Genomic DNA, 26,395 nt, shown 5'->3' with positions numbered 1-26,395 from the left:
ACTCCCGCCAAGAGGGCTGTCAGCAGTGTGTCCTCCACACACCAATCTGGTAACCATCTCCACCACTTTAATATTGTCAATATTATGGTGCAACAGTTCTCCTGGGCTTATCAAACACCATAACAAAATATCATAATAAAATGCATTATTGCCCTTTATACAATGAACTACATACACCAAAATCACATAGCCTCTAACTGCCTCACAGAAATATACATATCTCATCCGAACAGCCCTGTACAAACAAGTATCCACACTTAACATGTGTCTATGCCCCTAAGCACTGAACATACGAGTTTGGTTAAAAACAACACTTATTTGATCATGTCTTTATAGCTTTTTATAGTCTGGTATCCAGAAATAGAACCCCATGGCATGCCAGAGAACATTAACACACATTCAGGCATTAAGTAACCTGGAGTCACCAACAGTAACAGTAACTCAACAGTAATTGCTTTATTTCTAGTAACACAGAAAGACACTTCAAATGGAGATGTATTCTGTTCCAATGAAATATCTGGATAATCAAATGCATATATAAATAAAGGTCTCACACACAGCGAGCAAGCAGCGGTCTCAGTTAACCAAACGTTTCATCCTCTCCCCAATCCTCCCACCACATTACCCCACAAAGTCATTAGCGCAAATAACGGTCATCTCCTTGACAACAGAATTACCGCAGGATTATTTGCTTCATATTCTCTCCAACAAAAACCCTTCTGAAGGATCTGATCTGGGGCCATGTTGGGGACCCTTCTGAGGGATCTGATCTGGGGCCATGTTGGGGACCCTTCTGAGGGATCTGATCTGGGGCCACGTTGGGGACCCTTCTGAGGGATCTGATCTGGGGCCATGTTGGGGGACCCTTCTGAGGGATCTGATCTGGGGCCACGTTGGGGGACCCTTCTGAGGGATCTGATCTGGGGCCATGTTGGGGACCCTTCTGAGGGATCTGATCTGGGGCCACGTTGGGGGACCCTTCTGAGGGATCTGATCTGGGGCCATGTTGGGGGACCCTTCTAAGGGATCTGATCTGGGGCCACGTTGGGGGACCCTTCTGAGGGATCTGATCTGGGGCCATGTTGGGGGACCCTTCTGAGGGATCTGATCTGGGGCCACGTTGGGGGACCCTTCTGAGGGATCTGATCTGGGGCCATGTTGGGGGACCCTTCTGAGGGATCTGATCTGGGGCCACGTTGGGGACCCTTCTGAGGGATCTGATCTGGGGCCACGTTGGGGACCCTTCTGAGGGATCTGATCTGGGGCCACGTTGGGGGACCCTTCTGAGGGATCTGATCTGGGGCCACGTTGGGGGACCCTTCTGAGGGATCTGATCTGGGGCCACGTTGGGGACCCTTCTGAGGGATCTGATCTGGGGCCATGTTGGGGGACCCTTCTGAGGGATCTGATCTGGGGCCACGTTGGGGACCCTTCTGAGGGATCTGATCTGGGGCCATGTTGGGGGACCCTTCTGAGGGATCTGATCTGGGGCCACGTTGGGGGACCCTTCTGAGGGATCTGATCTGGGGCCACGTTGGGGGACCCTTCTGAGGGATCTGATCTGGGGCCACGTTGGGGGACCCTTCTGAGGGATCTGATCTGGGGCCATGTTGGGGACCCTTCTGAGGGATCTGATCTGGGGCCATGTTGGGGGACCCTTCTGAGGGATCTGATCTGGGGCCACGTTGGGGGACCCTTCTGAGGGATCTGATCTGGGGCCATGTTGGGGGACCCTTCTGAGGGATCTGATCTGGGGCCACGTTGGGGGACCCTTCTGAGGGATCTGATCTGGGGCCACGTTGGGGACCCTTCTGAGGGATCTGATCTGGGGCCATGTTGGGGGACCCTTCTGAGGGATCTGATCTGGGGCCATGTTGGGGGACCCTTCTAAGGGATCTGATCTGGGGCCACGTTGGGGACCCTTCTGATCTGATCTGGGGCCACGTTGGGGACCCTTCTGAGGGATCTGATCTGGGGCCACGTTGGGGACCCTTCTGAGGGATCTGATCTGGGGCCAGGGGACCCTTCTGAGGGATCTGATCTGGGGCCATGTTGGGGACCCTTCTGAGGGATCTGATCTGGGGCCATGTTGGGGACCCTTCTGAGGGATCTGATCTGGGGCCACGTTGGGGACCCTTCTGAGGGATCTGATCTGGGGCCATGTTGGGGAACCTTCTGAGGGATCTGATCTGGGGCCATGTTGGGGGACCCTTCTGAGGGATCTGATCTGGGGCCACGTTGGGGGACCCTTCTGAGGGATCTGATCTGGGGCCATGTTGGGGGACCCTTCTCTGATCTGGGGCCACGTTGGGGGACCTTCTGAGGGATCTGATCTGGGGCCATGTTGGGGACCCTTCTAAGGGATCTGATCTGGGGCCACGTTGGGGGACCCTTCTGAGGGATCTGATCTGGGGCCACGTTGGGGGACCCTTCTGAGGGATCTGATCTGGGGCCACGTTGGGGACCCTTCTGAGGGATCTGATCTGGGGCCACGTTGGGGACCCTTCTGAGGGATCTGATCTGGGGCCACGTTGGGGACCCTTCTGAGGGATCTGATCTGGGGCCACGTTGGGGGACCCTTCTGAGGGATCTTCTGGGGATCTGATCTGGGGCCACGTTGGGGGACCCTTCTGAGGGATCTGATCTGGGGCCATGTTGGGGGACCCTTCTGAGGGATCTGATCTGGGGCCACGTTGGGGGACCCTTCTGAGGGATCTGATCTGGGGCCATGTTGGGGGACCCTTCTGAGGGATCTGATCTGGGGCCATGTTGGGGGACCCTTTCTGAGGGATCTGATCTGGGGCCACGTTGGGGGAACCTTCTGAGGGATCTGATCTGGGGCCACGTTGGGGGACCCTTCTGAGGGATCTGATCTGGGGCCATGTTGGGGACCCTGAGGGATCTGATCTGGGGCCACGTTGGGGACCCTTCTGATCTGGGGCCATCCCTGAGGGATCTGATCTGGGGCCACGTTGGGGGACCCTTCTGAGGGATCTGATCTGGGGCCATGTTGGGGGACCCTTCTGAGGGATCTGATCTGGGGCCACGTTGGGGACCCTTCTGAGGGATCTGATCTGGGGCCACGTTGGGGACCCTGAGGGATCTGATCTGGGGCCACGTTGGGGACCCTTCTGAGGGATCTGATCTGGGGCCACGTTGGGGGACCCTTCTGAGGGATCTGATCTGGGGCCACGTGGGGGACCCTTCTGAGGGATCTGATCTGGGGCCACGTTGGGGGACCCTTCTGAGGGATCTGATCTGGGGCCACGTTGGGGGACCCTTCTGAGGGATCTGATCTGGGGCCACGTTGGGGGACCCTGAGGGATCTGAGGGGCCATCTGATCTGGGGCTGATCTGGGGCCACGTTGGGGACCCTTCTGAGGGATCTGATCTGGGGCCACGTTGGGGACCCTTCTGAGGGATCTGATCTGGGGCCACGTTGGGGACCCTTCTGAGGGATCTGATCTGGGGCCATTGGGGACCCTTCTGAGGGATCTGATCTGGGGCCACGTGGGGACCCTTCTGAGGGATCTGATCTGGGGCAAGTTGGGGACCCTTCTGAGGGATCTGATCTGGGGCCATGTTGGGGACCCTTCTGAGGGATCTGATCTGGGGCCAGTTGGGGACCCTTCTGAGGGATCTGATCTGGGGCCACGTTGGGGACCCTTCTGAGGGATCTGATCTGGGGCCACGTTGGGGACCCTTCTGAGGGATCTGATCTGGGGGCATTTGGGGACCCTTCTGAGTGATCTGGGGCATGTTGGGGACCCAGCTTCTGAGGGATCTGATCTGGGGCCAGTTGGGGACCCTTCTGAGGGATCTGATCTGGGGCCAGCCCTTCTGAGGGATCTGACTGGGGCAGTGTTCCCTTAGGGATCTGATGGGATCTGATCTGGGGCCAGTTGTTCTGAGGGATCTGATCTGGGGCAGTTTGGGACCCTTCTGAGTCTGATCTGGGGCCAAGAAACCAGGGATGATCTGGGGCCATGTTCCTTCTGAGGGATCTGATCTGGGGCCATTTGGGGACCCTTCTGAGGGATCTGATCTGGGGCCATGTGGGGGACCCTTCTGAATCTGGGGCCATGTTGGGGGACCCTTCTGAGGGATCTGAGCTGGGGCCAGGACCCTGAGGGATCTGATCTGGGGCCATGTTGGGGGACCCTTCTGTCTGGGATCTGATCTGGGGCCACGTTGGGGGAACCTTCTGAGGGATCTGATCTGGGGCCATGTTGGGGACCCAGTGGGGCCAAACCATCTGGGGCAGTGTTCCCTGTAGAGGGATCTGAGCCCAGTGAAACCATCTGGGGCAGTGTTCCCTGGGATCTGAGGCCAGCCCAGTGAAACCAGCAGTGTTGGGGACCCTTCTGAGGGATCTGATCTGGGGCCATGTTGGGGACCCTTCTGAGAGATCTGGGGCCAGCCCAGTGGGATCTGATCTGGGGCCAGTTGGGTGTTCCCTGGGGCCATGTTGGGGGAACCTTCTGAGGGATCTGATCTGGGGCCAGTTGGGGGACCCTTCTGAGGATGATCTGGGGCCACGTTGGGGGAACCTTCTGAGGATCTGAGAGCCCAGCTGATCCAGTGAAACCAGCAGTGTTCCCTGTAGAGATCTGCAGAGCCCAGGGATCCCAGTGAAGGGATCCATCTGGGGCAGTTGGGGACCCTGTGAGGGATCTGATCAGAGCCCAGCTGATCCAGTGAAGGGATCCAGCAGTCTGATCTGGGGCCACGTTGGGGACCCTTCTGAGGGATCTGATCTGGGGCCAGTTGGGGGAGCCTTCAGGGATCTGATCTGGGGCCAGTGACCCTTCTGAGGGATCTGATCTGGGGCCATTGGGGACCCTTCTGAGGGATCTGTCTCCACGTTGGGGACCCTTCTGAGGGATCTGATCTGGGGCCAGTTGCCCAGGGATCTGATCTGGGGCCAGTGAAACCAACAGTGTTCCCTGTAGAGATCTGCAGAGGGGACCCTTCTGAGCCCAGTGAATCTGATCAGCCCTTCTGAGTCTGATCTCCCTGTACCCTTCTGAGGCCAGCCCAGAAACCAGCAGTGTTCCCTGTGTTTTCTGTTCTGATTGGGTCTCTTTAGAGGCCAGCCCAGTGCAACCAGCAGTGTTCCGTAGTTGCCAGCCCAGAGCAGAGGCCAGCCCAGTGAAACCAGCGTTCCCTGTAGAGGCCAGCCCAGTGAAACCAGCAGTGTTCCCTGTAGAGGCCAGCCCAGTGCAACCAGCAGTGTTCCCTGTAGAGGGCAGAGGCCAGCCCAGTGAAACCAGCAGTGTTCCCTGTAGAGGCCAGCCCAGTGAAACCAGCAGTGTTTCATGTAGAGGCTAGCCCAGTGAAACCAGCAGTGTTCCCTGTAGAGAGCAGAGCCCAGCCCAGTGAAACCAACAGTGTTCCCTGTAGAGAGCAGAGCCCAGCCCAGTGAATCCAGCAGTGTTCCCTGTAGAGGCCAGCCCAGTGAAACCAGCAGTGTTCCCTGTAGAGGCCAGCCCAGTGCAACCAGCAGTGTTCCCTGTAGAGAGCAGAGGCCAGCCCAGTGAAACCAGCGTTCCCTGTAGAGGCCAGCCCAGTGAAACCAGCAGTGTTCCCTGTAGAGGCCAGCCCAGTGCAACCAGCAGTGTTCCCTGTAGAGGGCAGAGGCCAGCCCAGTGAAACCAGCAGTGTTCCCTGTAGAGGCCAGCCCAGTGAAACCAGCAGTGTTTCATGTAGAGGCTAGCCCAGTGAAACCAGCAGTGTTCCCTGTAGAGAGCAGAGGTCAGCCCAGTGAAACCAGCAGTGTTCCCTGTAGAGAGCAGAGCCCAGCCCAGTGAAACCAGTAGTGTTCCCTGTAGAGGCCAGCCCAGTGAAACCAACAGTGTTCCCTGTAGAGGCCAGCCCAGTGAAACCAGCAGTGTTCCCTGTAGAGGCCAGCCCAGTGAAACCAGCAGTGTTTCCTATAGAGGCCAGCCCAGTGAAACCAGCAGTGTTCCCTGTAGAGGCCAGCCCAGTGAAACCAGCAGTGTTCCCTGTAGAGGCCAGCCCAGTGAAACCAGCAGTGTTCCCTGTAGAGGCCAGCCCAGTGAAACCAGCAGTGTTCCTGTAGAGGCCAGCCCAGTGAAACCAGCAGTGTTCCCTGTAGAGACCAGCCCAGTGAAACCAGCAGTGTTCCCTGTAGAGACCAGCCCAGTGAAACCAGCAGTGTTCCCTGTAGAGTCCAGCCCAGTGAAACCAACAGTGTTCCCTGTAGAGAGCAGAGGCCAGCCCAGTGAAACCAGCAGTGTTCCCTGTAGAGAGTGGGTATAGTATGGTATAGTGCTACAGTGGCTGGAGTTGGCCCAGAACAGAGGAGAGTAGCATCAGATAGGTACAGTACTGGTATAGTGCTACAGTGGCTGGAGTTGGCCCAGAACAGAGGAGAGTAGCATCAGATAGGTACAGTACTGTATAGTGCTACAGTGGCTGGAGTTGGCCCAGAACAGAGGAGAGTAACATCAGATAGGTACAGTACTATATAGTGCTACAGTGGCTGGAGTTGGCCCAGAACAGAGGAGAGTAACATCAGATAGGTACAGTACTATATAGTGCTACAGTGGCTGGAGTTGGCCCAGAACAGAGGAGAGTAGCATCAGATATGTACAGTACAGTATAGCGCTACAGTGGCTGGAGTTGGCCCAGAGCAGAGGAGAGTAGCATCAGATAGGTACAGTATGGTATAGTGCTACAGTGGCTGGAGTTGGCCCAGAACAGAGGAGAGTAACATCAGATAGGTACAGTACAGTATAATGCTACAGTGGCTGGAGTTGGCCCAGAACAGAGGAGAGTAACATCAGATAGGTACAGTACAGTATAGTGCTACAGTGGCTGGAGTTGGCCCAGAACAGAGGAGAGTAACATCAGATAGGTACAGTACAGTATAGTGCTACAGTGGCTGGAGTTGGCCCAGAACAGAGGAGAGTAGCATCAGATAGGTACAGTATGGTATAGTGCTACAGTGGCTGGAGTTGGCCCAGAGCAGAGGAGAGTACCTAGGGCACTTTCTGGTTTTACATTCTCCACTGTGTCAGGGCTCTGATTGGCCCTAGTCATTACCCACACCGCTCCACTGTGTCAGGGCTCTGATTGGCCCTAGTCATTACCCACACCGCTCCACTGTGTCAGGGCTCTGATTGGCCCTAGTCATTACCCACACCGCTCCACTGTGTCAGGGCTCTGATTGGCCCTAGTCATTACCCACACCGCTCCACTGTGTCAGGGCTCTGATTGGCCCTAGTCATTACCCATACCGCTCCACTGTGTCAGGGCTCTGATTGGCCCCAGTCATTACCCACACCGCTCCACTGTGTCAGGGCTCTGATTGGCCCTAGTCATTACCCACACCGCTCCACTGTGTCAGGGCTCTGATTGGCCCTAGTCATTACCCACACCGCTCCACTGTGTCAGGGCTCTGATTGGCCCTAGTCATTACCCACACCGCTCCACTGTGTCAGGGCTCTGATTGGCCCTAGTCATTACCCACACCGCTCCACTGTGTCAGGGCTCTGATTGGCCCTAGTCATTACCCACACCGCTCCACTGTGTCAGGGCTCTGATTGGCCCTAGTCATTACCCACACCGCTCCACTGTGTCAGGGCTCTGATTGGCCCTAGTCATTACCCACACCGCTCCACTGTGTCAGGGCTCTGATTGGCCCTAGTCATTACCCCTAGTCACACCGCTCCACTGTGTCAGGGCTCTGATTGGCCCTAGTCATTACCCACACCGCTCCACTGTGTCAGGGCTCTGATTGGCCCTAGTCATTACCCACACCGCTCCACTGTGTCAGGGCTCTGATTGGCCCTAGTCATTACCCACACCGCTCCACTGTGTCAGGGCTCTGATTGGCCCTAGTCATTACCCACACCGCTCCACTGTGTCAGGGCTCTGATTGGCCCTAGTCATTACCCACACCGCTCCACTGTGTCAGGGCTCTGATTGGCCCTAGTCATTACCCACACCGCTCCACTGTGTCAGGGCTCTGATTGGCCCTAGTCATTACCCACACCGCTCCACTGTGTCAGGGCTCTGATTGGCCCTAGTCATTACCCACACCGCTCCACTGTGTCAGGGCTCTGATTGGCCCTAGTCATTACCCATACCGCTCCACTGTGTCAGGGCTCTGATTGGCCCCAGTCATTACCCACACCGCTCCACTGTGTCAGGGCTCTGATTGGCCCCAGTCATTACCCACACTGCTTCACTGTGATGTCTTCCAAGCCAATACCGCTGAAGCCAACCATTAGGGTTATTATTACAGTCAATATCCTCCCCCCATAGGACCTGGCATAAACTGACCCAGTCCTCAGCATTTTGGTCAGGCAGACAAGATGAACATTCCTTTGACATATCTGATGCCTACAGCACAGTGTGTGTTTTTGGTTTTACCAAAAACAGAAGTCCTCACAAGGATATTAAAATAAGAACAATTCAGACAAGTGGGGATATTTCGCCAGGTCCCCACAAGGAAAAAGGCAATTTTAGGCTTAGAGGTTAGGTTTAGGAGTTAGAGGAAAATAGGATTTTGAATGGCAATTAATTGTTTGGTCCCCACAAGGATAGTAAAACAAATGTGTGTTATAATGTAGAGGTTCTTGTTTGTGTACATTCAGTATCTGTGTTCTGTCAGAGTTGAGGCATTCTATACAGGCAGGAAGATAGCTGCCCTCATTAGGCATTCCTTCCAGCCCAGCCGGAATGAATCAGGGGTCCATCATGCGATGGAGGACAGTTAACAATGCTCCCCGCCTCTCCTCCTCTTCTCTCCCCCTCCTTGAATGGGGCCAAGGATTGCAGTTAGTGGGCTGACTATGCACTGCATACTAAATACAGCTGGAATTTAGGCTTGTTTGTGTCTGTTTTTGGGGCGAGAATGTCCTTACTGCTAAGTGTTGCAAGGATTACTTTGGCCGTCTGAACAGGTTAAGTGTCAACACAAATACAAATACAATTTTGTTTGTCACATCAAATCAAATGTCTTTAGTCACATCCGCCGAATACAACAGGTGTAGACCTTACAGTGAAATGCTCACTTTACGAGCCCCTAAACAACAGTGCAGTTAAATATATATATATGGATAAGAATAAGATATTTTTAAAAAAGTAAGAAGTATTTTTTTTTTTTATTCAACTAGGCAAGTCAGTTAAGAACAAATTCTTATTTTCAAAGACGACCTAGGAACAGTGGGTTAACTGCCTGTTCAGGGGCAGAATGACAGATTTGTTCCTTGTCAGTTCGGGGGTTTGAAGTTACAACCTTCCAGTTACTAGTCTAACGCTCTAACCACTAGGCTACCATGCCACTGTACATGATTGAGTGGATCACCTTCCTTTCTCCGTAAAGGGACTCCAACCCCTCTGGCTGTGAAATCAAAGCAGACCATGTTAGTTGGTTGGCGATATGGACACCAAGGAACTTGAAGCTCTCAACCTGCTCCACTGCAGCCCCGTCGATGAGAATGCGCCAAATACAACAGACCTTACTGTGAAATGCTTACTTACAAGCCCTTAACCAACAATGCAGTTCAAGAAATAGAGTTTAGAAAATATTTACCAAATAAACTACAGTAAAAAAATGTATAAAAAGTGTAATTTGTACATGTAGGTAGGGGTAAAGTAACTATGCATAGACAATAAACAGTGAGTAGCAGCAGTGTACATGTAGGTAGGGGTAAAGTAACTATGCATAGACAATAAACAGTGAGTAGCAGCAGTGTACATGTAGGTAGGGGTAAAGTAACTATGCATAGACAATAAACAGTGAGTAGCAGCAGTGTACATGTAGGTAGGGGTAAAGTAACTATGCATAGACAATAAACAGTGAGTAGCAGCAGTGTATATGTAGGTAGGGGTAAAGTAACTATGCATAGACAATAAACAGTGAGTAGCAGCAGTGTACATGTAGGTAGGGGTAAAGTAACTATGCATAGACAATAAACAGTGAGTAGCAGCAGTGTACATGTAGGTAGGGGTAAAGTATGCATAGACAATAAACAGTGAGTAGCAGCAGTGTACATGTAGGTAGGGGTAAAGTAACTATGCATAGACAATAAACAGTGAGTAGCAGCAGTGTACATGTAGGTAGGGGTAAAGTAACTATGCATAGACAATAAACAGTGAGTAGCAGCAGTGTACATGTAGGTAGGGGTAAAGTAACTATGCATAGACAATAAACAGTGAGTAGCAGCAGTGTACATGTAGGTAGGGGTAAAGTAACTATGCATAGACAATAAACAGTGAGTAGCAGCAGTGTACATGTAGGTAGGGGTAAAGTAACTATGCATAGACAATAAACAGTGAGTAGCAGCAGTGTACATGTAGGTAGGGGTAAAGTAACTATGCATAGACAATAAACAGTGAGTAGCAGCAGTGTACATGTAGGTAGGGGTAAAGTAACTATGCATAGACAATAAACAGTGAGTAGCAGCAGTGTACATGTAGGTAGGGGTAAAGTAACTATGCATAGACAATAAACAGTGAGTAGCAGCAGTGTACATGTAGGTAGGGGTAAAGTAACTATGCATAGACAATAAACAGTGAGTAGCAGCAGTGTACATGTAGGTAGGGGTAAAGTAACTATGCATAGACAATAAACAGTGAGTAGCAGCAGTGTACATGTAGGTAGGGGTAAAGTAACTATGCATAGACAATAAACAGTGAGTAGCAGCAGTGTACATGTAGGTAGGGGTAAAGTAACTATGCATAGACAATAAACAGTGAGTAGCAGCAGTGTACATGTAGGTAGGGGTAAAGTAACTGCATAGACAATAAACAGTGAGTAGCAGCAGTGTACATGTAGGTAGGGGTAAAGTAACTATGCATAGACAATAAACAGTGAGTAGCAGCAGTGTATATGTAGGTAGGGGTAAAGTAACTATGCATAGACAATAAACAGTGAGTAGCAGCAGTGTACATGTAGGTAGGGGTAAAGTAACTATGCATAGACAATAAACAGTGAGTAGCAGCAGTGTACATGTAGGTAGGGGTAAAGTAACTATGCATAGACAATAAACAGCGAGTAGCAGCAGTGTAAAAACAAAAAGGGGGGTGATGTAGTAGTGATGGCGCCGGAGGGGTGATGTAGTAGTGATGGCGCCGGAGGGGTGATGTAGTAGTGATGGCACCGGAGGGGTGATGTAGTAGTGATGGCGCCGGAGGGGTGATGTAGTAGTGATGGCGCCGGAGGGGTGATGTAGTAGTGATGGCGCCGGAGGGGTGATGTAGTAGTGATGGCGCCGGAGGGGTGATGTAGTAGTGATGGCACCGGAGGGGTGATGTAGTAGTGATGGCGCCGGAGGGGTGATGTAGTAGTGATGGCGCCGGAGGGGTGATGTGATGTGATGTAGTGATGGCGCCGGAGGGGTGATGTAGTAGTGATGGAGCGCCGAGGGGTGATGTAGTAGTGATGGCGCCGGAGGGGTGATGTAGTAGTGATGGCGCCGGAGGGGTGATGTAGTAGTGATGGCGCCGGAGGGGTGATGTAGTAGTGATGGCGCCGGAGGGGTGATGTAGTAGTGATGGCGCCGGAGGGTGATGTAGTGATGGCGCCGGAGGGGTGATGTAGTAGTGATGGCGCCGGAGGGGTGATGTAGTAGTGATGGCGCCGGAGGGGTGATGTAGTAGTGATGGCACCGGAGGGGTGATGTAGTAGTGATGGCGCCGGAGGGGTGATGTAGTAGTGATGGCGCCGGAGGGGTGATGTAGTAGTGATGGCGCCGGAGGGGATAGCTGCCGTCTTATCGGCTCTTAACCAACCATGCTATTTTGTTCGTTTTTTCACGTTGTTCGCATCTTGTTTTGTACATAATGTTGCTGCTACCGTCTCTTATGACCGAAAAGAGCTTCTGGACATTTGAACTGCGATTTTGCTGGAGCAGGAAACAGTTATACATTCTATCGGCAGGATAGAACAGCAGCCTCCGGGAAGACACGAGGCGGGGGACTATGCATATATATATAAACAGCTGGTGCACGATATCTAAGGAAGTCTCAAGGTTTGCTCGCCTGAGGTAGAGTCTCTCTTTACCTACCTAGAGAGTTTATCTATATTTATCGTAGCTGTCTACATACCTCCACAGACCGATGCTGGCGCGTAAATCGCACTCAGCGAGCTGTATTCCGCCATAAGCAAACAGGAAAACGCTCATCCAGAGGCGGCGCTCCTAGTGGCCGGGGACTTTAATGCAGGTGAAACTTAAAACAGTTTTACCTAATTTATATCAGCATGTTAAATGTGCAACCAGAGGGAAAACTCCATTTGGCAAATCTGACCATAATTCTATCCTCCTGATTCCTGCTTACAAGCGAAAATTAAAGCAGGAAGCACCAGTGACTCAGTCTATAAAAAGTGGTCAGATGAAGCAGATGCTAAACTACAGGACTGTTTCGCTAGCACAGACTGGAATATATTCCGGGATTCTACCGATGGCATTGAGGAGAACACCACATCAGTCACTGGCTTTATCAATAAGTGCATCAAGGACATCGTCCCCACATGACTGTACGTACATACCCCAACCAGAAGCCATGGATTACAGGCAACATTCGCACGGAGCTAAAGGGTAGAGCTGCCGCTTTCAAGGAGCGGGAACCTAACCCGGAAGCTTATAAGAAATCCCGCTATGCCCTCAGACGAACCATCAAACAGACAAAGCGGCAATACAGGACTAAGATTGAATCGTACTATACCGGTTCTGACGCTCGTCGGATGTGGCAGGACTTGCAAACTATTACAGGGTAAAAAGGGAAGCACAGCCAAGAGCTGCCCAGTGACACGGGCCTACCAGACGAGCTAAATCACTTCTATGCTCGCTACGAGGCAAGTAACACTGAAACATGCATGAGAGCATCAGCTGTTCTGGACGACTGTGTGATCACGCTCTCTGCAGCCGATGTGAGTAAGACCTTTAAACAGTTCAACATCCACAAGGCCGCAGGGCCAGACGGATTACCAGGATGTGTACTCAAAGCATTCACTGACCAACTGGCAAGTGTCTTCACTGATATTTTCAACCTCTACCTGACCGAGTCTGTAATACCTACATGTTTCAAGCAGACCACCATAGTCCCTGTGCCCAATAACACTAAGGTAACCTGCCTAATTGACTACCGACCCTGGTTATTATACATAACATCCTGAAATATATGTAGATATTATTTCTCTTGACGTAGTGATGCTGAATGTAAAACACTCCACTCTCACCTACTGTCCATATCCAATCTGTTTACATCTACATGTAGGTATAAGGTTCCTAGGTTTTAAGGGTTGATTTAGAATCAGACATATGTAAACTTACGGTAGCTACAGTGTGTCTCCATTGAACCCATCCATGTTGGCAGTACAGTAATTGTACATATGTTCAGTGCTTGGTCTTCAGAGGGGAAATGCCCTGGTTCTTAGTTCGGTACCAACAGGGCTGCAGGCTCCTTGGGTCCTGGGCCAAGGACTTAGTCCAGGTTATTGCAGGCTTCTCTCTTTAATCCCTAATGTGGGATGTATTATTGTCAAAGGCTGGGGACTGAGGGAGCGTACAGTTTGGAAATGGTTTATAGCCAGGAGAACCCTCACCCAGTGCTACTGCTCTCAGCTCAGCGCTACTCTGTGTCCACACCTGTATGCATGTTCTGACTGTTCTGTTGTGGCAAAACTCATGGGTAATGTGGCTAGTATGAGCACTGTAACGACCAAATCAGCAATGTTGACAGAACTGAGTTAAGACTGTCCAAGAATTACACAAGGAAAAAAGCTTTGACCCACGAAGTTATTTACAATGACGCATGATATTTCCTGTGAGAGAAATGACTACAGTAAATTAATATCTGGAAACATTGTCATCGTGGTACTATAATACTCTCTCTGGTCGTCCCCCACGTAGGTATCTTTCCGCCTGGAGTTTGAGTTCAGCCGATCAGTGTTCCTGGACCACGTACGAGTCATTCTAGAAGCCAGCAGGTGAGGGCGCACTAAACCACTTCAAATATTAAACCGTTTTTTAAACACTTTGTCTGATAAATATGATTTTTTACAGTTATGACCAGGTGAGATAATGAGCTAATGTTCTTAGCTCAGGAGTTTCTGCTCTCCTGACTTTCCTAGTGTCAAACAGTCACTAATCAACAGATGAGGGTGGTGTCAAACAGTCACTAATCAACAGATGAGGGTGGTGTCAAACAGTCACTAATCAACAGATGAGGGTGGTGTCAAACAGTCACTAATCAACAGATGAAGGTGGTGTCAAACAGTCACTAATCAACAGATGAGGGTGGTGTCAAACAGTCACTAATCAACAGGTGGTGTCAAACAGTCACTAATCAACAGATGAGGGTGGTGTCAAACAGTCACTAATCAACAGATGAGGGTGGTGTCAAACAGTCACTAATCAACAGATGAGGGTGGTGTCAAACAGTCACTAATCAACAGATGAGGGTGGTGTCAAACAGTCACTAATCAACAGATGAGGGTGGTGTCAAACAGTCACTAATCAACAGATGAGGGTGGTGTCAAACAGTCACTAATCAACAGATGAAGGTGGTGTCAAACAGTCACTAATCAGGGTGAGGGTGAAAAGAGGGTGAAAACCTGCAGATACTGAATCTCAATCAGCATTTCAACAATGAACTGATTCATCACACTAACCACAGACTACAGATCCACCCAGTGAGAAACTTGATAGACAGAAACTGAGCTATAACATCTCTGAAATATGTTCTCGTCATCCAAGGGTCACTTGGCATGCAGTCCCATTGAGATGTGAGTTTGGCATGCCAGATTAGTTGAAATGCATTTCTTTTCTCTCTGCAGTGACGGAGAGGAGGTTACCTTAGAAGACAATTTCAACGACATCTTTCACCCGCTGAAATACGAGGCTGACCTCCTATTTACAAGGTTTGTCTTTGTCACAATGTCCTCTCTAACATTCCTTCTCCTTCTGTCACTCTCCTTAAATAAACTCATCAAACTCTTGTCAAATAAAACAGTTAACTATCATAGCGATTCCCTGTCACTGGAACTGACGGATTCAATGTTGATTTAGTGTTGCACAGACACAATGGCAAATGTTAGATATACAGTATACAGATATTTTTATTTGACCTTTATTTAACTAGGCAAGTCAGTTAAGAACAAATTCTTATTTTCAATGACGGCCTAGGAACAGTGGGTTAACTGCTTGTTCAGGGGCAGAACGACAGATTTGTACCTCGTCAGCTCGGGGGTTTGAACTTTGCAACCTTCCGGTTACTAGACCAACGCTCTAACCACTAGGCTACCATGCCACTGTACATGATTGAGTGGATCACCTTCCTTTCTCCGTAAAGGGACTCCAACCCCTCTGGCTGTGAAATCAAAGCAGACCTCTCCCTGGAGATAGCAGGAAATATTGGTCCTCCATTCAACTTCACCTTCCAGGTGAGGATGAAAGGTCACAACACACAGGGTTGGGGCACAATCATACATCAACCACGCAACAATCAATTGTCTTTACAGTGTAGAAATATTATATATTGCAATTACATTTACAAAATACCCCAACTATTTTTGTATTGCTTGAATTAAGACTGAATTAGTGCCCTATATTACTCCCAGATTCAGAACCTGGGCTTCTTTCCCGTGACGGACCTGCAGTTGAATATAGAAATTCCAGAGATGACCAAAAACGGGAACCAGCTGTTGCAGATATCGGACTTCCATATTGACAAAGTGAGAGGACTTGAAAATCTGGCCAAGGACTTCGAATGGTCTGCTTCCTTGAGAGACCACCAAGTGTGTACTCATACTGTCTCGGTTGTAACGGAGATGTAATTCTGTCTCCTTAGACAGACGGTACCCACTGCATACCCCCTCAACATGTGGCACAGAGCAGGGCGTCCCCAGAAGACCTCTCCAGAGTCTCACGCCTGGTAACCCACCCACGCCATATGATTTCAACTAGCTTACCGAAATAATGGAACATTCTGAACTAACAAGCTTGTGTTTGGCCTCTATTCAGAACCAGTCCAATACTCTGCCTCTGCCGGTCCAATGCACTGTCAACCTGAACCCCTACAAGGAAGTCAGCGTCAGAATCAGGGGGGCATTGCGGTTGGACGCCTTGCATGCTGTGAGTCTATCTCATTTCACGGCTAAATCCTACACTCCTTGAGCATGTCTGTGAGACGTTAACTTCCTGTTGTGTTCATTCACCCTCTCTTACAACACCAGCTGAGGTTCAAAGTCCTGGAACTGGTGACAAGTGCAACAGTAGAACTTCCACCTTCAAGCCCCATGTTTCTTCATGAAGAAAGGCCTGTCAGACATGTGAGTACAAAACACTCAGAGTCAAGACACTCTTCAGTGCATAACATTTTCTATAGTGTCATTCATTCATTGATTCATTCATTGAAAAGTTGTATTTTCAATAGCAGCCTGGCCAAGAGACTAGACTACTTTTTACTATAGTTGCAGTTCGTGTTCCACAAATGAGCTCCTAATAGCTATGCAGAATCCTCACAGCCAAGGCTGTTATTCTAACACATGATTGACTGCATGGTGCTTAAGGACCGAAAGGACCAACAGCAACACATGTGGTGTAGCCTTGTTCTCCCATACACTGCTCTTTGCTGCCACCTATAGGCCAGTATTTAGAGTTAAGCAACAACCAGTCACACAAAGTTGTTATGCACTGAACTCAGCGCTCTTAGAAGCACAACCAGTTCCCTTCATCTCTGCTTTTGACCAGACTCCACAGGGAAAGAGAGCATGGAAACATTTTATTCTGAATGCATCGTTGGTCAGATGGAATTCCAGTCAAACCGGTGATCCACACAAGATGACACCGTGTTAACACTGACCCACAAAGCATCACGCAAGATGACACCGTGTTAACACTGACCCACAAAGCATCACGCAAGATCTGCATGTGTGTGTGTACAAGAGCTTCTTTTTTTTAACCCTAGAATCTGCCCTTCGAAAGTCTTCCAATGGTAGAGAAAAGCAACATGTAGTAAGATTCCCAATAGTAGACTGTTATCTGTTATCTACTGCAGTCTATGACGTGTAAACTGAATTAGGATCAGCTTTTGTTATTTGATCGGGGTGCCATTTTGTCTTGTTTTGTGTGCTTGTTTCCACAGATAATCCTGGAGATTAGGAAAGAAGGGGATTACAGAATCTCAATCTGGATTATCATTGGGAGCACGCTGGGAGGGTTGTTACTGCTGTCCCTGCTCAGCCTAGCTCTATGGAAGGTAAGCCCTGCCCTACTACCCTGGAGCTCTCATCATGTACAAACATTACAACGGCATGATGATCACAATATACATTTATCATGGACATGATCACATCTAGATAGTGAGTTTACAGCAACAGGATTTGTGTTTGTTTAAACTAGATAGATAATTACCAGATTGCACCTGTAATTGTACTGTCCTGGATTGCAGAAGTGACAGTGAGCATAGTGTGCCATTTCAGGAACACTCAGGTTCTTTCTCTAAATTCAGTAGGAGGATTTTAACTGACTGACGTCTAGACAGTGTTGTAACTGCAGTGTAATAGTGGACGACACTGCCCTCTTCTGGCAAAGAATGATTGTACATTATTGTATGTATTTTACCACACTGATAAAGCCAGCTGAGATTGTTTCTATGAAAACGATCTAGAAGTATCGATGCCTCTCAATCTCACTTCTCCCTCCTCCTCCAAGCTTGGCTTCTTCCAGAGGCAGAAGAGGAGAGAAGAGGATGAGCAGGAGACCAATGGAAAGGTGGCAGAGGAGCGGTAACTAACGCAGGCGAGGGACCAGCCATCACACACACACACAGGGGAACCAACACTCAGGGACTGTCCCATCCCCCCCGACACTACAGCGGTACAGTCCAGAAGGCTCTGCAAGATGAGACCGTCAGATCAAGACCTGCTCAGTGCACTGGAAGACCAACTGTACCTGTATGACCCATGAGACGTTAGCACTACCAACCATAATGCCCTGCCCTCCACTGTAATGCTGAGACTACTGGACCCTCCTCGGTGCCTGGTTACCCATACCCACCTCTGACCTCTACCCTTTAGCTAGACACCCTTCCCCATGGTTACCCACCTCTAACCTGACCTCCACCCTTCCCCCTGGTTACCCACCTACCCACCTTAACCTCTAGTATCTAGACACCCTTCCCCATGGTTACCCACCTCTAACCTCCACCCACACTGCCCCTGGTTACCCACCTCTAACCTCTACCCTTTAGCTAGACACCCTTCCCCATGGTTACCCACCTCTAACCTCTACCCACACTGCCCCTGGTTACCCACCTCTAACCTCTACCCTGTATCTAGACACCCTTCCCCATGGTTACCCACCTCTAACCTCCACCCACACTGCCCCTGGTTACCCACCTCTAACCTCTACCCACACTCCCCCTGGTTACCCACCTCTAACCTCTAGACACCCTTCCCCATGGTTACCCACCTCTAACCTCTACCCACACTGCCCCTGGTTACCCACCTCTAACCTCTACCCTGTATCTAGACACCCTTCCCCATGGTTACCCACCTCTAACCTCCACTGCCCCTGGTTACCCACCTCTGACCTCTACCCTGTATCTAGACACCCTTCCCCATGGTTACCCACCCTTCCCACATGGTTACCCACCTCTAACCTCTACCCTGTATCTAGACACCCCCCATTTACCCCATCTACCCTGTATCTAGACACTGTTTACCCACCCTACCTCTACCCTGTATCTAGACACCCTCTGGTTACCCACACTAACCCATGGTTACCCACCTCTAACCTCTACCCTGTATCTAGACACCCTTCCCCATGGTTACCCACCTCTAACCTCTACCCTGTATCTAGACACCCTTCCCCATGGTTACCCACCTCTAACCTCTACCCTTCCTCCTGACCACATTGAAGAGCGATGGAGAGATATTTTGGTTGATGAGTCCATTCCTATTGGTGTAATAATGACTAACTTGGAAAAGGCTGCAGTTATAGTCAGACAATGATTCTGAGGCAAGCAGCTTAAATTTGATTCACCTTGGTAGGCTTTGTTTTGAGATAACTGTACACTGTACAAGAAGAAACCTCAAGGTGCTGTGCCAACTGCAGGCGGCAATATTGGCTTAGTATGGCCTACTGCGCTGACATGTACAGTACATACTTCTGGAGAGAAACACAAAGACGAAGAAGTTGGCAGCATGTGCCAGTAGATGTGACTCAACCCAAGTGACTTTTAGAGAATGGTATTGTGAACTGAAAATCTCCAAGACACCAGGACAACAATTGTCAACATTCAAGAACCTCTCTGGTGCTTTTGTTTCCAGAGAACTTTGTTTCCAGAGAACTGTTTTTTTTGTAAGTCCCAAGAAAAGACCTTCTGTTTTGGAGATCCCACGTTCCTTCCCCTCTCCTCTCATACTAGTCCTACAGTATCTCCATTGGAGGAAAATACATGGAATAAATTCATAATTTTGATGCACTTTTACTTTGTAGAAATACAAACTTGAATTTTGTAAATAGTCAAGTATCTTTTTATACATAACCAAGCCTAATATTGTGATTTTCCAGTATTCCCCACAAGGATTGTGGCATTATCCTGTTCCTCTAGGGACATGGCAAATGAGTTTAGCCTACGAGACAAATACAAATGGGTTTTCTGACATGCTTTGCACCACAACAAATAGCCTTTGAAGAAAGGATATGCATAGAACTATTCTCCATGCACCTGTTCTGAGCTGTTGAAGGACGACTTATTCAGGATTTCAACAAAATGGCGGGCTTTCATGTAATGTTACATGATCTAATGAGGATCGGACCATTGGTGTTGTGCTTTATGTGCAAATGAATCATTTTCAAATGTTTTTTTTGTCAATGAAATCCCTTTTGTTTATTCATGAATGTCAGTGTCCAACCCATGTGGATGAGGTATAAATCAACTCTAATACATCTAGAATAAAATGTCAAATGTGTTGTATCTATTGTGTTGCCTCAACTTTATCAGCGTTTTGTATGACACACTCCTTCAATGCCCGTCACCGTGAAACATACACACATTTGTATAGAAGTAACTGACAAAAATAGCAAACTGAATAGCCGATACATTGAAGCTGGCTTCTAAGACAGAGAGCCTTCGAACTAGGCAAAAGTCCTGACCAGCAGAGCACTGGGACAACATCACATCACATAAGGTAAAGTATATGGTAGATAAATGAAGATAGTTCACTCAGGCCATTTCCCATTGAAAATAATGGTCAGTTCAAGTCTACTTTTAATGGTGTAGTCTTCCATAGACACCAATGCAATAGCAGCTGGGTCTGATCTAGTTAGTTCATTGACTTTCCTTGAACCAGAAAAAAAACAGCGAGTGGGGTGTCTCACTTCCTCTTCCGTCTCTGGTAAAGCTCCACGTATTATGTACTTTAAGTGAGTAATGTGTTAATGATATAAATTCTCCATATCTTATCAGCTAGAATCAATAAACTCAAACTACAGTCGAGATCCTACGCCCACGTGAAAAATTCCTTCCCCCAACTTTCATCCGCATGTGTTCCACTGTGTGTGTGTGGAGTTACTGGATATAATGACAAGATACTTGTGTTTTCGCCCTAACAATGGGATTCATTGTCCACAGAGCAGAACGGCGGGCTGTCAAGCTCACGCCTATTCCCCTCTTTGGATTAGTGGATACATATTGTTATTTGAACACTTTTTAAAATATTCGATGAAGGGTGTTGACATCCACCACCTGTGTTCAAGGGAGATGCTAGCCTCACGAATGTGCATACGGTCTCGAATGGACTTAATTGTCATTTTTTGGTCAACGATTTAAACAAAATACTGTAATTTCAAAGTGGAAGAAAAATACAAATGTGTTATTAAATGGAAAATAAAACACTATGTTGTTTAGCTTCAACACCCCGAGTCAATAGAATCACCTTTGGCAACGATTACAACTGTCAGTCTTTCTGGGTAACACTCTAAAAGCTTTTCACACCAGGATTGTTCAATATTTGCCCATTACTCTTCAAACTCTGTCAAGTTGGTTGTTGATCATTGCTAGACAGCCATTTTCAAGTCATAGATATTCATGCCAAAAATGTAAATAAGCCACTCAGGAACATTCAATGTCATCTTGGTAAACAACTCCAGTGGATATTTGGCCTTGTATTTTAGGTTATTGTCCTGCTGAAAGTTGAATTCATCTCCCAGTGTCTGGTGGAAAGCAGACTGAACCAGGTTTTCCTCTAGGATTTTGCCTGTGCTTAGCTCCATTCTGTTACTTTTTTTTATCCAAAAAAACCCCTCCCTAATCCTTGCCAATGACAAGCATACCCATAACATGTTGCAGCAACCACCATGCTTGAAAATGTTTAGAGTGGTACTCAGCAATATTCCCTCTAAACTGCGTGCCTGCGCAGGAGCCTGAGACTGCCTCGCAGAAGAAAAATCAGCCCACGAAAAGAAGCACGAGATTGAACTTCATTCACTTTCGAGAGTTTTCCGTTAGTTAACACGATCAACGTTTCCCTTTACTTTGGCAATTGTGATCGAATCAACAGCAGCATTAGCCACTTTCAACGCAACATACCTAAACAAGAAGAGCTTTGCAAGAAATGTTGTAGGCAGAGCGCTTCGGACTAGGATTCTATTGTGCATGACTCAGCCAGTACACTAGACAGACTACACAGACCAGTGCAGCATACCAAAAAGAGCTGCAGTAGGCCTATATGCAAATAGACCATTTCCATATATGGATCTGTGACATTTACTTTGAATTGGACTGTATTTCCAGCATGATCGGTCTTGAGTAAATGTGCTTGTTTTGAGATCAAAGGGAGAACTGCATGTATCCACGTGTGCACATTTAGTTTCTATCCTTTGCTAGTTAGTGAGTTATTAGCCCAGTTATAGATCATTTGTAGTCAGCAAATGGGGGAGTGAATGTTTCCTACAAGAGCATAAAACATGCTTTTCGAGACCTATTTGAAAAGGGAATTTTTATTGTCTTAAAGGGGCAGTGTTGTATTTTGAGACAGGATTGAATAAGATGAGTAGCCAATAGGCAGAGGGTAGCAAAATGTATCTGATTCGCTGTAAAATTATTGTGGGAATAATAATGCACCTTATTTTGTAAAGTGGTTTCTGGCATCATACGCCACAATATTTTCAGTCACTTCCCTATCTGAAGGACAAGTGGATAAACAGGTTAATGTCAAGCCCCGTGTCACGAGGGACTGGATGTGTGAGGTAAGAATCAGGCGCAGAGAGTTTCACAGGGAAACGTGCACTTTAATGTGGCACCAAAATCCAATGGCCAAAACACAGGGGGGTGAAAAATACTGACCAACCCAAAACACAGGGTACACGGTCTGGAGCACGAACACACCCAACGACAACAACACGTAACACAAAATCAATACCGCGTAAAACAGGGGCGGGTTCACTAGCCTTCAATAAGGAAGCACATCAGAAAAACACAATTAGACACAGGTGCAACTAATAAGACAAAACCAACAGAAAAAGGGAAAAGGAATCGGTGGCGGCTAGTAGGCCGGTGACGAGGACCGCTGAGCACCGCCCGAACAGACAGGGGAGCCAACTTCAGCGGAGGTCGTGACACCCTGCATGTTTTCCCTCCAGAAGTTGGATGGAATGTAAGCCTACATTGAGCACCACACATTGCTTGCTACAGTCGGCTGAACGAGATAACTTTTTCCATGTTAAAATGTTATGGGATGCATTTTCTCCATTGTTTTTGATGGTACATTATGATCAAATAGCCACAGTATCCTACATGGCCACTGTTAAAACTAACTTAAAGCGGGTACAGACCAGATACATAACACTTTGTATTCAGGACAAAGTTTTGGAAGATTTACTTTAGTGCCTTATTGCAAACAGCATGTTTTGGAATATTTGTATTCTGTGAAGGGTTTCCTTCTTTTCACCCGGTCATGTAGGTTAGTATTGTGGAGTAACCACAGTGTTGTTGATCCATCCTCAGTTTTCTCCTATCACAGCCATTAAACTCTGCAACTGTTTTAAAGTCACCATTGGCCTCCCAGGGAAATTCCTGAGCAATTTCCTTCCTCTGCAGCAAACGAGTCCTGTATCTTTGTAAAGACTGGATGGTGAATCAATACACCCAAAGTGTAATTAATAACTTCACCATGCTCAAAGGGATATTGAAAGTCAGCGTTTTTTACATTTTTTAGGTGCCTTTCTTTGCAAGGCATTGGAAAACCTCCCTGGTCTTTGTGGTTGAATCTGTGTTTGATTTCTACAATAATGTGTATCACTGCAGAGCAGCTAAAAATGACCATTTGAAACAGGAAACGCATGTAAACGTGTTATATTTAGCAAAGTGCTTCCCGAAGCTTTACTTTCTAGAAAATACCCAGTTGTCCTTTTTAGGGGTTAACAAAAGTTAGGCAATGAACAGCTAGTTGGTGATTGACCGGGGTAATGACCAACAGGGCTGAGTTTATCATTATTAGTGCAGAGGCAGAAGAATGGATAGTTTCACAGTGATGGTGTTATCAATGTCAAATAGGGGAGAGTTTCTCACTCTCAAAGTAAAGATACCTTAATATAAAATGACTCAAGTAAAATTGATCCAGCAAAATACTTTGAGTAAAAGTCTAGAAGTATTTGTTTTTAAATATACTTAAGTATCAAAAGTAAAAATTATTTCAAATTCCATATAAACTAAACAAGTATTTTTTTTTTTAAATGTACGGATGGCTAAAAAAAGAGTTCTCCTATGGGGAAAGCCAAATAACCCTTTTTTCTATGTGTAGTCTAACGCATTAATCATATGCCTTGACAAAATGACACAGAAAACAGGGATGAGAGAAGACTAAACTCTAGCTGTTGCAGTGTTTTTTCTTCAGTAGCTATTAACATGTTTTTCTCCTTGCCTTAGACAACATTTCTTTAGATACCAGTCTCCTTTCGAACATAAATAGACTGTATGCACATTGTACATCGTAACTCTAAAGTAGCTCCTAGTATGTTACCTGTTGGTGTAACGGATGTGAAATGGCTAGCTAGTTAACGGTGGTGCTAATAGCGTTTCAATCGGTGACTTCACTTGCTGAGACCTTGAAGTAGTGGTTCCCCTTGCTCTGCAAGGGCCACGGCTTTTGTGGAGAGATGGGTAACGATGCTTCGTGGGTGTCAGCTGTTGATGTGTGCAGAGGGTCCCTGGTTCGAGCCCGGGTATGGGCGAGGGGGCAGACTAAAGTTATACTGTTACATTGGCACAGAAATGTATTCACGTTACCAAAAATGTTATAGAAAGTTCAAAACACTGCACATCCAGTAAACCATATATTCAATACATTAGCTACACATTAAACATTCAAACCCAAATATGATATGTATATTTTGAATCAAACAAACACTCAGGAGGAAAAATGGCCCAGTATGGGTATCAATGCCCAAGAAGTTTAAATTGTCCTATGATAGGGTTCTACCTGCAGGAACATTCAGGTGAATTTACATGTCATTTAACAGACAATTTTGAAGTAAACTAGCAAGCAGGTCTACCCTACACCGGAGTCTTCTACAAACATCCCCTGTAGACAGACACACTTCACTTATACACAACCTGATCGCCCAGAGGGGGAGAGACTGACAGAGCAGTGGGCCGAGGAAGATTGATGGAGCACACCACCCAATGTCACAGGAAGGCCATAAAGATCATCAAGGACAACAACCACCCGAGCCACTGCCTGTTCACCCTGCTATCATCCAGAAGGCGAGGTCAGTACAGGTGCATCAAAGCTGGGACCGAGAGACTGAAAAACAGCTTCTATCTCAAGGCCATCACTGTTAAACAGCCACCACTAACATTGAGTGGCTGCTGCCAACACACTGACTCAACTCCAGCCACTTTAATAATGGGAATTGATGGGAAATGATGTCAAATATATCACTAGCCACTTTAAACAATGCTACCTAATATAATGTAACATACCCTACATTATTTCTCATATGTATACGTATATACTGTACTCTATATCATCTACTGCATCTTTATGTAATACATGTATCACTAGCCACTTTAAACTATGCCACTTTGTTTACATACTCATCTCATATGTATATACTGTACTCGATACCATCTACTACATCTTGCCTATGCCGTTCTGTACCATCACTCATTCATATATCTTTACATTTACATTACATTTAAGTCATTTAGCAGACGCTCTTATCCAGAGCGACTTACAAATTGGTGCATTCAGCTTATGACATCCAGTGGAACAGCCACTTTACAATAGTGCATCTAAATCTTCCTCAGTGGTAGGGAGGCGAGCAGGCCAGAGGTGGATGAACGCAGTGCCCTTGTTTGGGTGTAGGGCCTGATCAGAGCCTGGAGGTACTGAGGTGCCGTTCCCCTCACAGCTCCGTAGGCAAGCACCATGGTCTTGTAGCGGATGCGAGCTTCAACTGGAAGCCAGTGGAGAGAGCGGAGGAGCGGGGTGACGTGAGAGAACTTGGGAAGGTTGAACACCAGACGGGCTGCGGCGTTCTGGATGAGTTGTAGGGGTTTAATGGCACAGGCAGGGAGCCCAGCCAACAGCGAGTTGCAGTAATCCAGACGGGAGATGACAAGTGCCTGGATTAGGACCTGCGCCGCTTCCTGTGTGAGGCAGGGTCGTACTCTGCGGATGTTGTAGAGCATGAACCTACAGGAACGGGCCACCGCCTTGATGTTATTTGAGAACGACAGGGTGTTGTTCAGGATCACGCCAAGGTTCTTAGCGCTCTGGGAGGAGGACACAATGGAGTTGTCAACCGTGATGGCGAGATCATGGAACGGGCAGTCCTTTCCCGGGAGGAAGAGCAGCTCCGTCTTGCCGAGGTTCAGCTTGAGGTGGTGATCCGTCATCCACACTGATATGTCTGCCAGACATGCAGAGATGCGATTCGCCACCTGGTCATCAGAAGGGGGAAAGGAGAAGATTAATTGTGTGTCGTCTGCATAGCAATGATAGGAGAGACCATGTGAGGTTATGACAGAGCCAAGTGACTTGGTGTATAGCGAGAATAGGAGAGGGCCTAGAACAGAGCCCTGGGGGACACCAGTGGTGAGAGCACATGGTGAGGAGACAGATTCTCGCCACGCCACCTGGTAGGAGCGACCTGTCAGGTAGGACGCAATCCAAGCGTGGGCCGCGCCGGAGATGCCCAACTCGGAGAGGGTGGAGAGGAGGATCTGATGGTTCACAGTATCGAAGGCAGCCGATAGGTCTAGAAGGATGAGAGCAGAGGAGAGAGAGTTAGCTTTAGCAGTGCGGAGCGCCTCCGTGATACAGAGAAGAGCAGTCTCAGTTGAATGACTAGTCTTGAAACCTGACTGATTTGGATCAAGAAGGTCATTCTGAGAGAGATAGCGGGAG

The 26,395-nt window shown here is 48.1% G+C and overlaps 1 protein-coding gene across 1 annotated transcript in view; it reads left to right on the top strand.

Moving 5' to 3' along the window:
- The window catches only part of LOC115125261 (integrin alpha-11-like), a 103,017-nt gene extending 84,931 nt beyond the window's left edge, over positions 1-18,086 (top strand). Inside the window, 9 exon segments of the mRNA XM_065012337.1 lie at positions 13,887-13,963; positions 14,813-14,896; positions 15,328-15,418; positions 15,596-15,709; positions 15,826-15,909; positions 15,999-16,109; positions 16,211-16,306; positions 17,122-17,235; positions 17,691-18,086. Of these exon segments, the coding sequence (XP_064868409.1) occupies positions 13,887-13,963; positions 14,813-14,896; positions 15,328-15,418; positions 15,596-15,709; positions 15,826-15,909; positions 15,999-16,109; positions 16,211-16,306; positions 17,122-17,235; positions 17,691-17,768 (849 nt within the window). The 3' untranslated portion in view covers positions 17,769-18,086.
- The last annotated feature ends 8,309 nt before the right edge of the window (positions 18,087-26,395 follow it).

The sequence above is a fragment of the Oncorhynchus nerka genome, linkage group LG27, assembly GCF_034236695.1.
Source record: "Oncorhynchus nerka isolate Pitt River linkage group LG27, Oner_Uvic_2.0, whole genome shotgun sequence".
NCBI lineage: Eukaryota > Metazoa > Chordata > Actinopteri > Salmoniformes > Salmonidae > Oncorhynchus > Oncorhynchus nerka.
The sequence above is the reverse complement of the archived record's forward strand: the minus strand, read 5'-3'. Positions and strand labels throughout refer to the sequence as shown.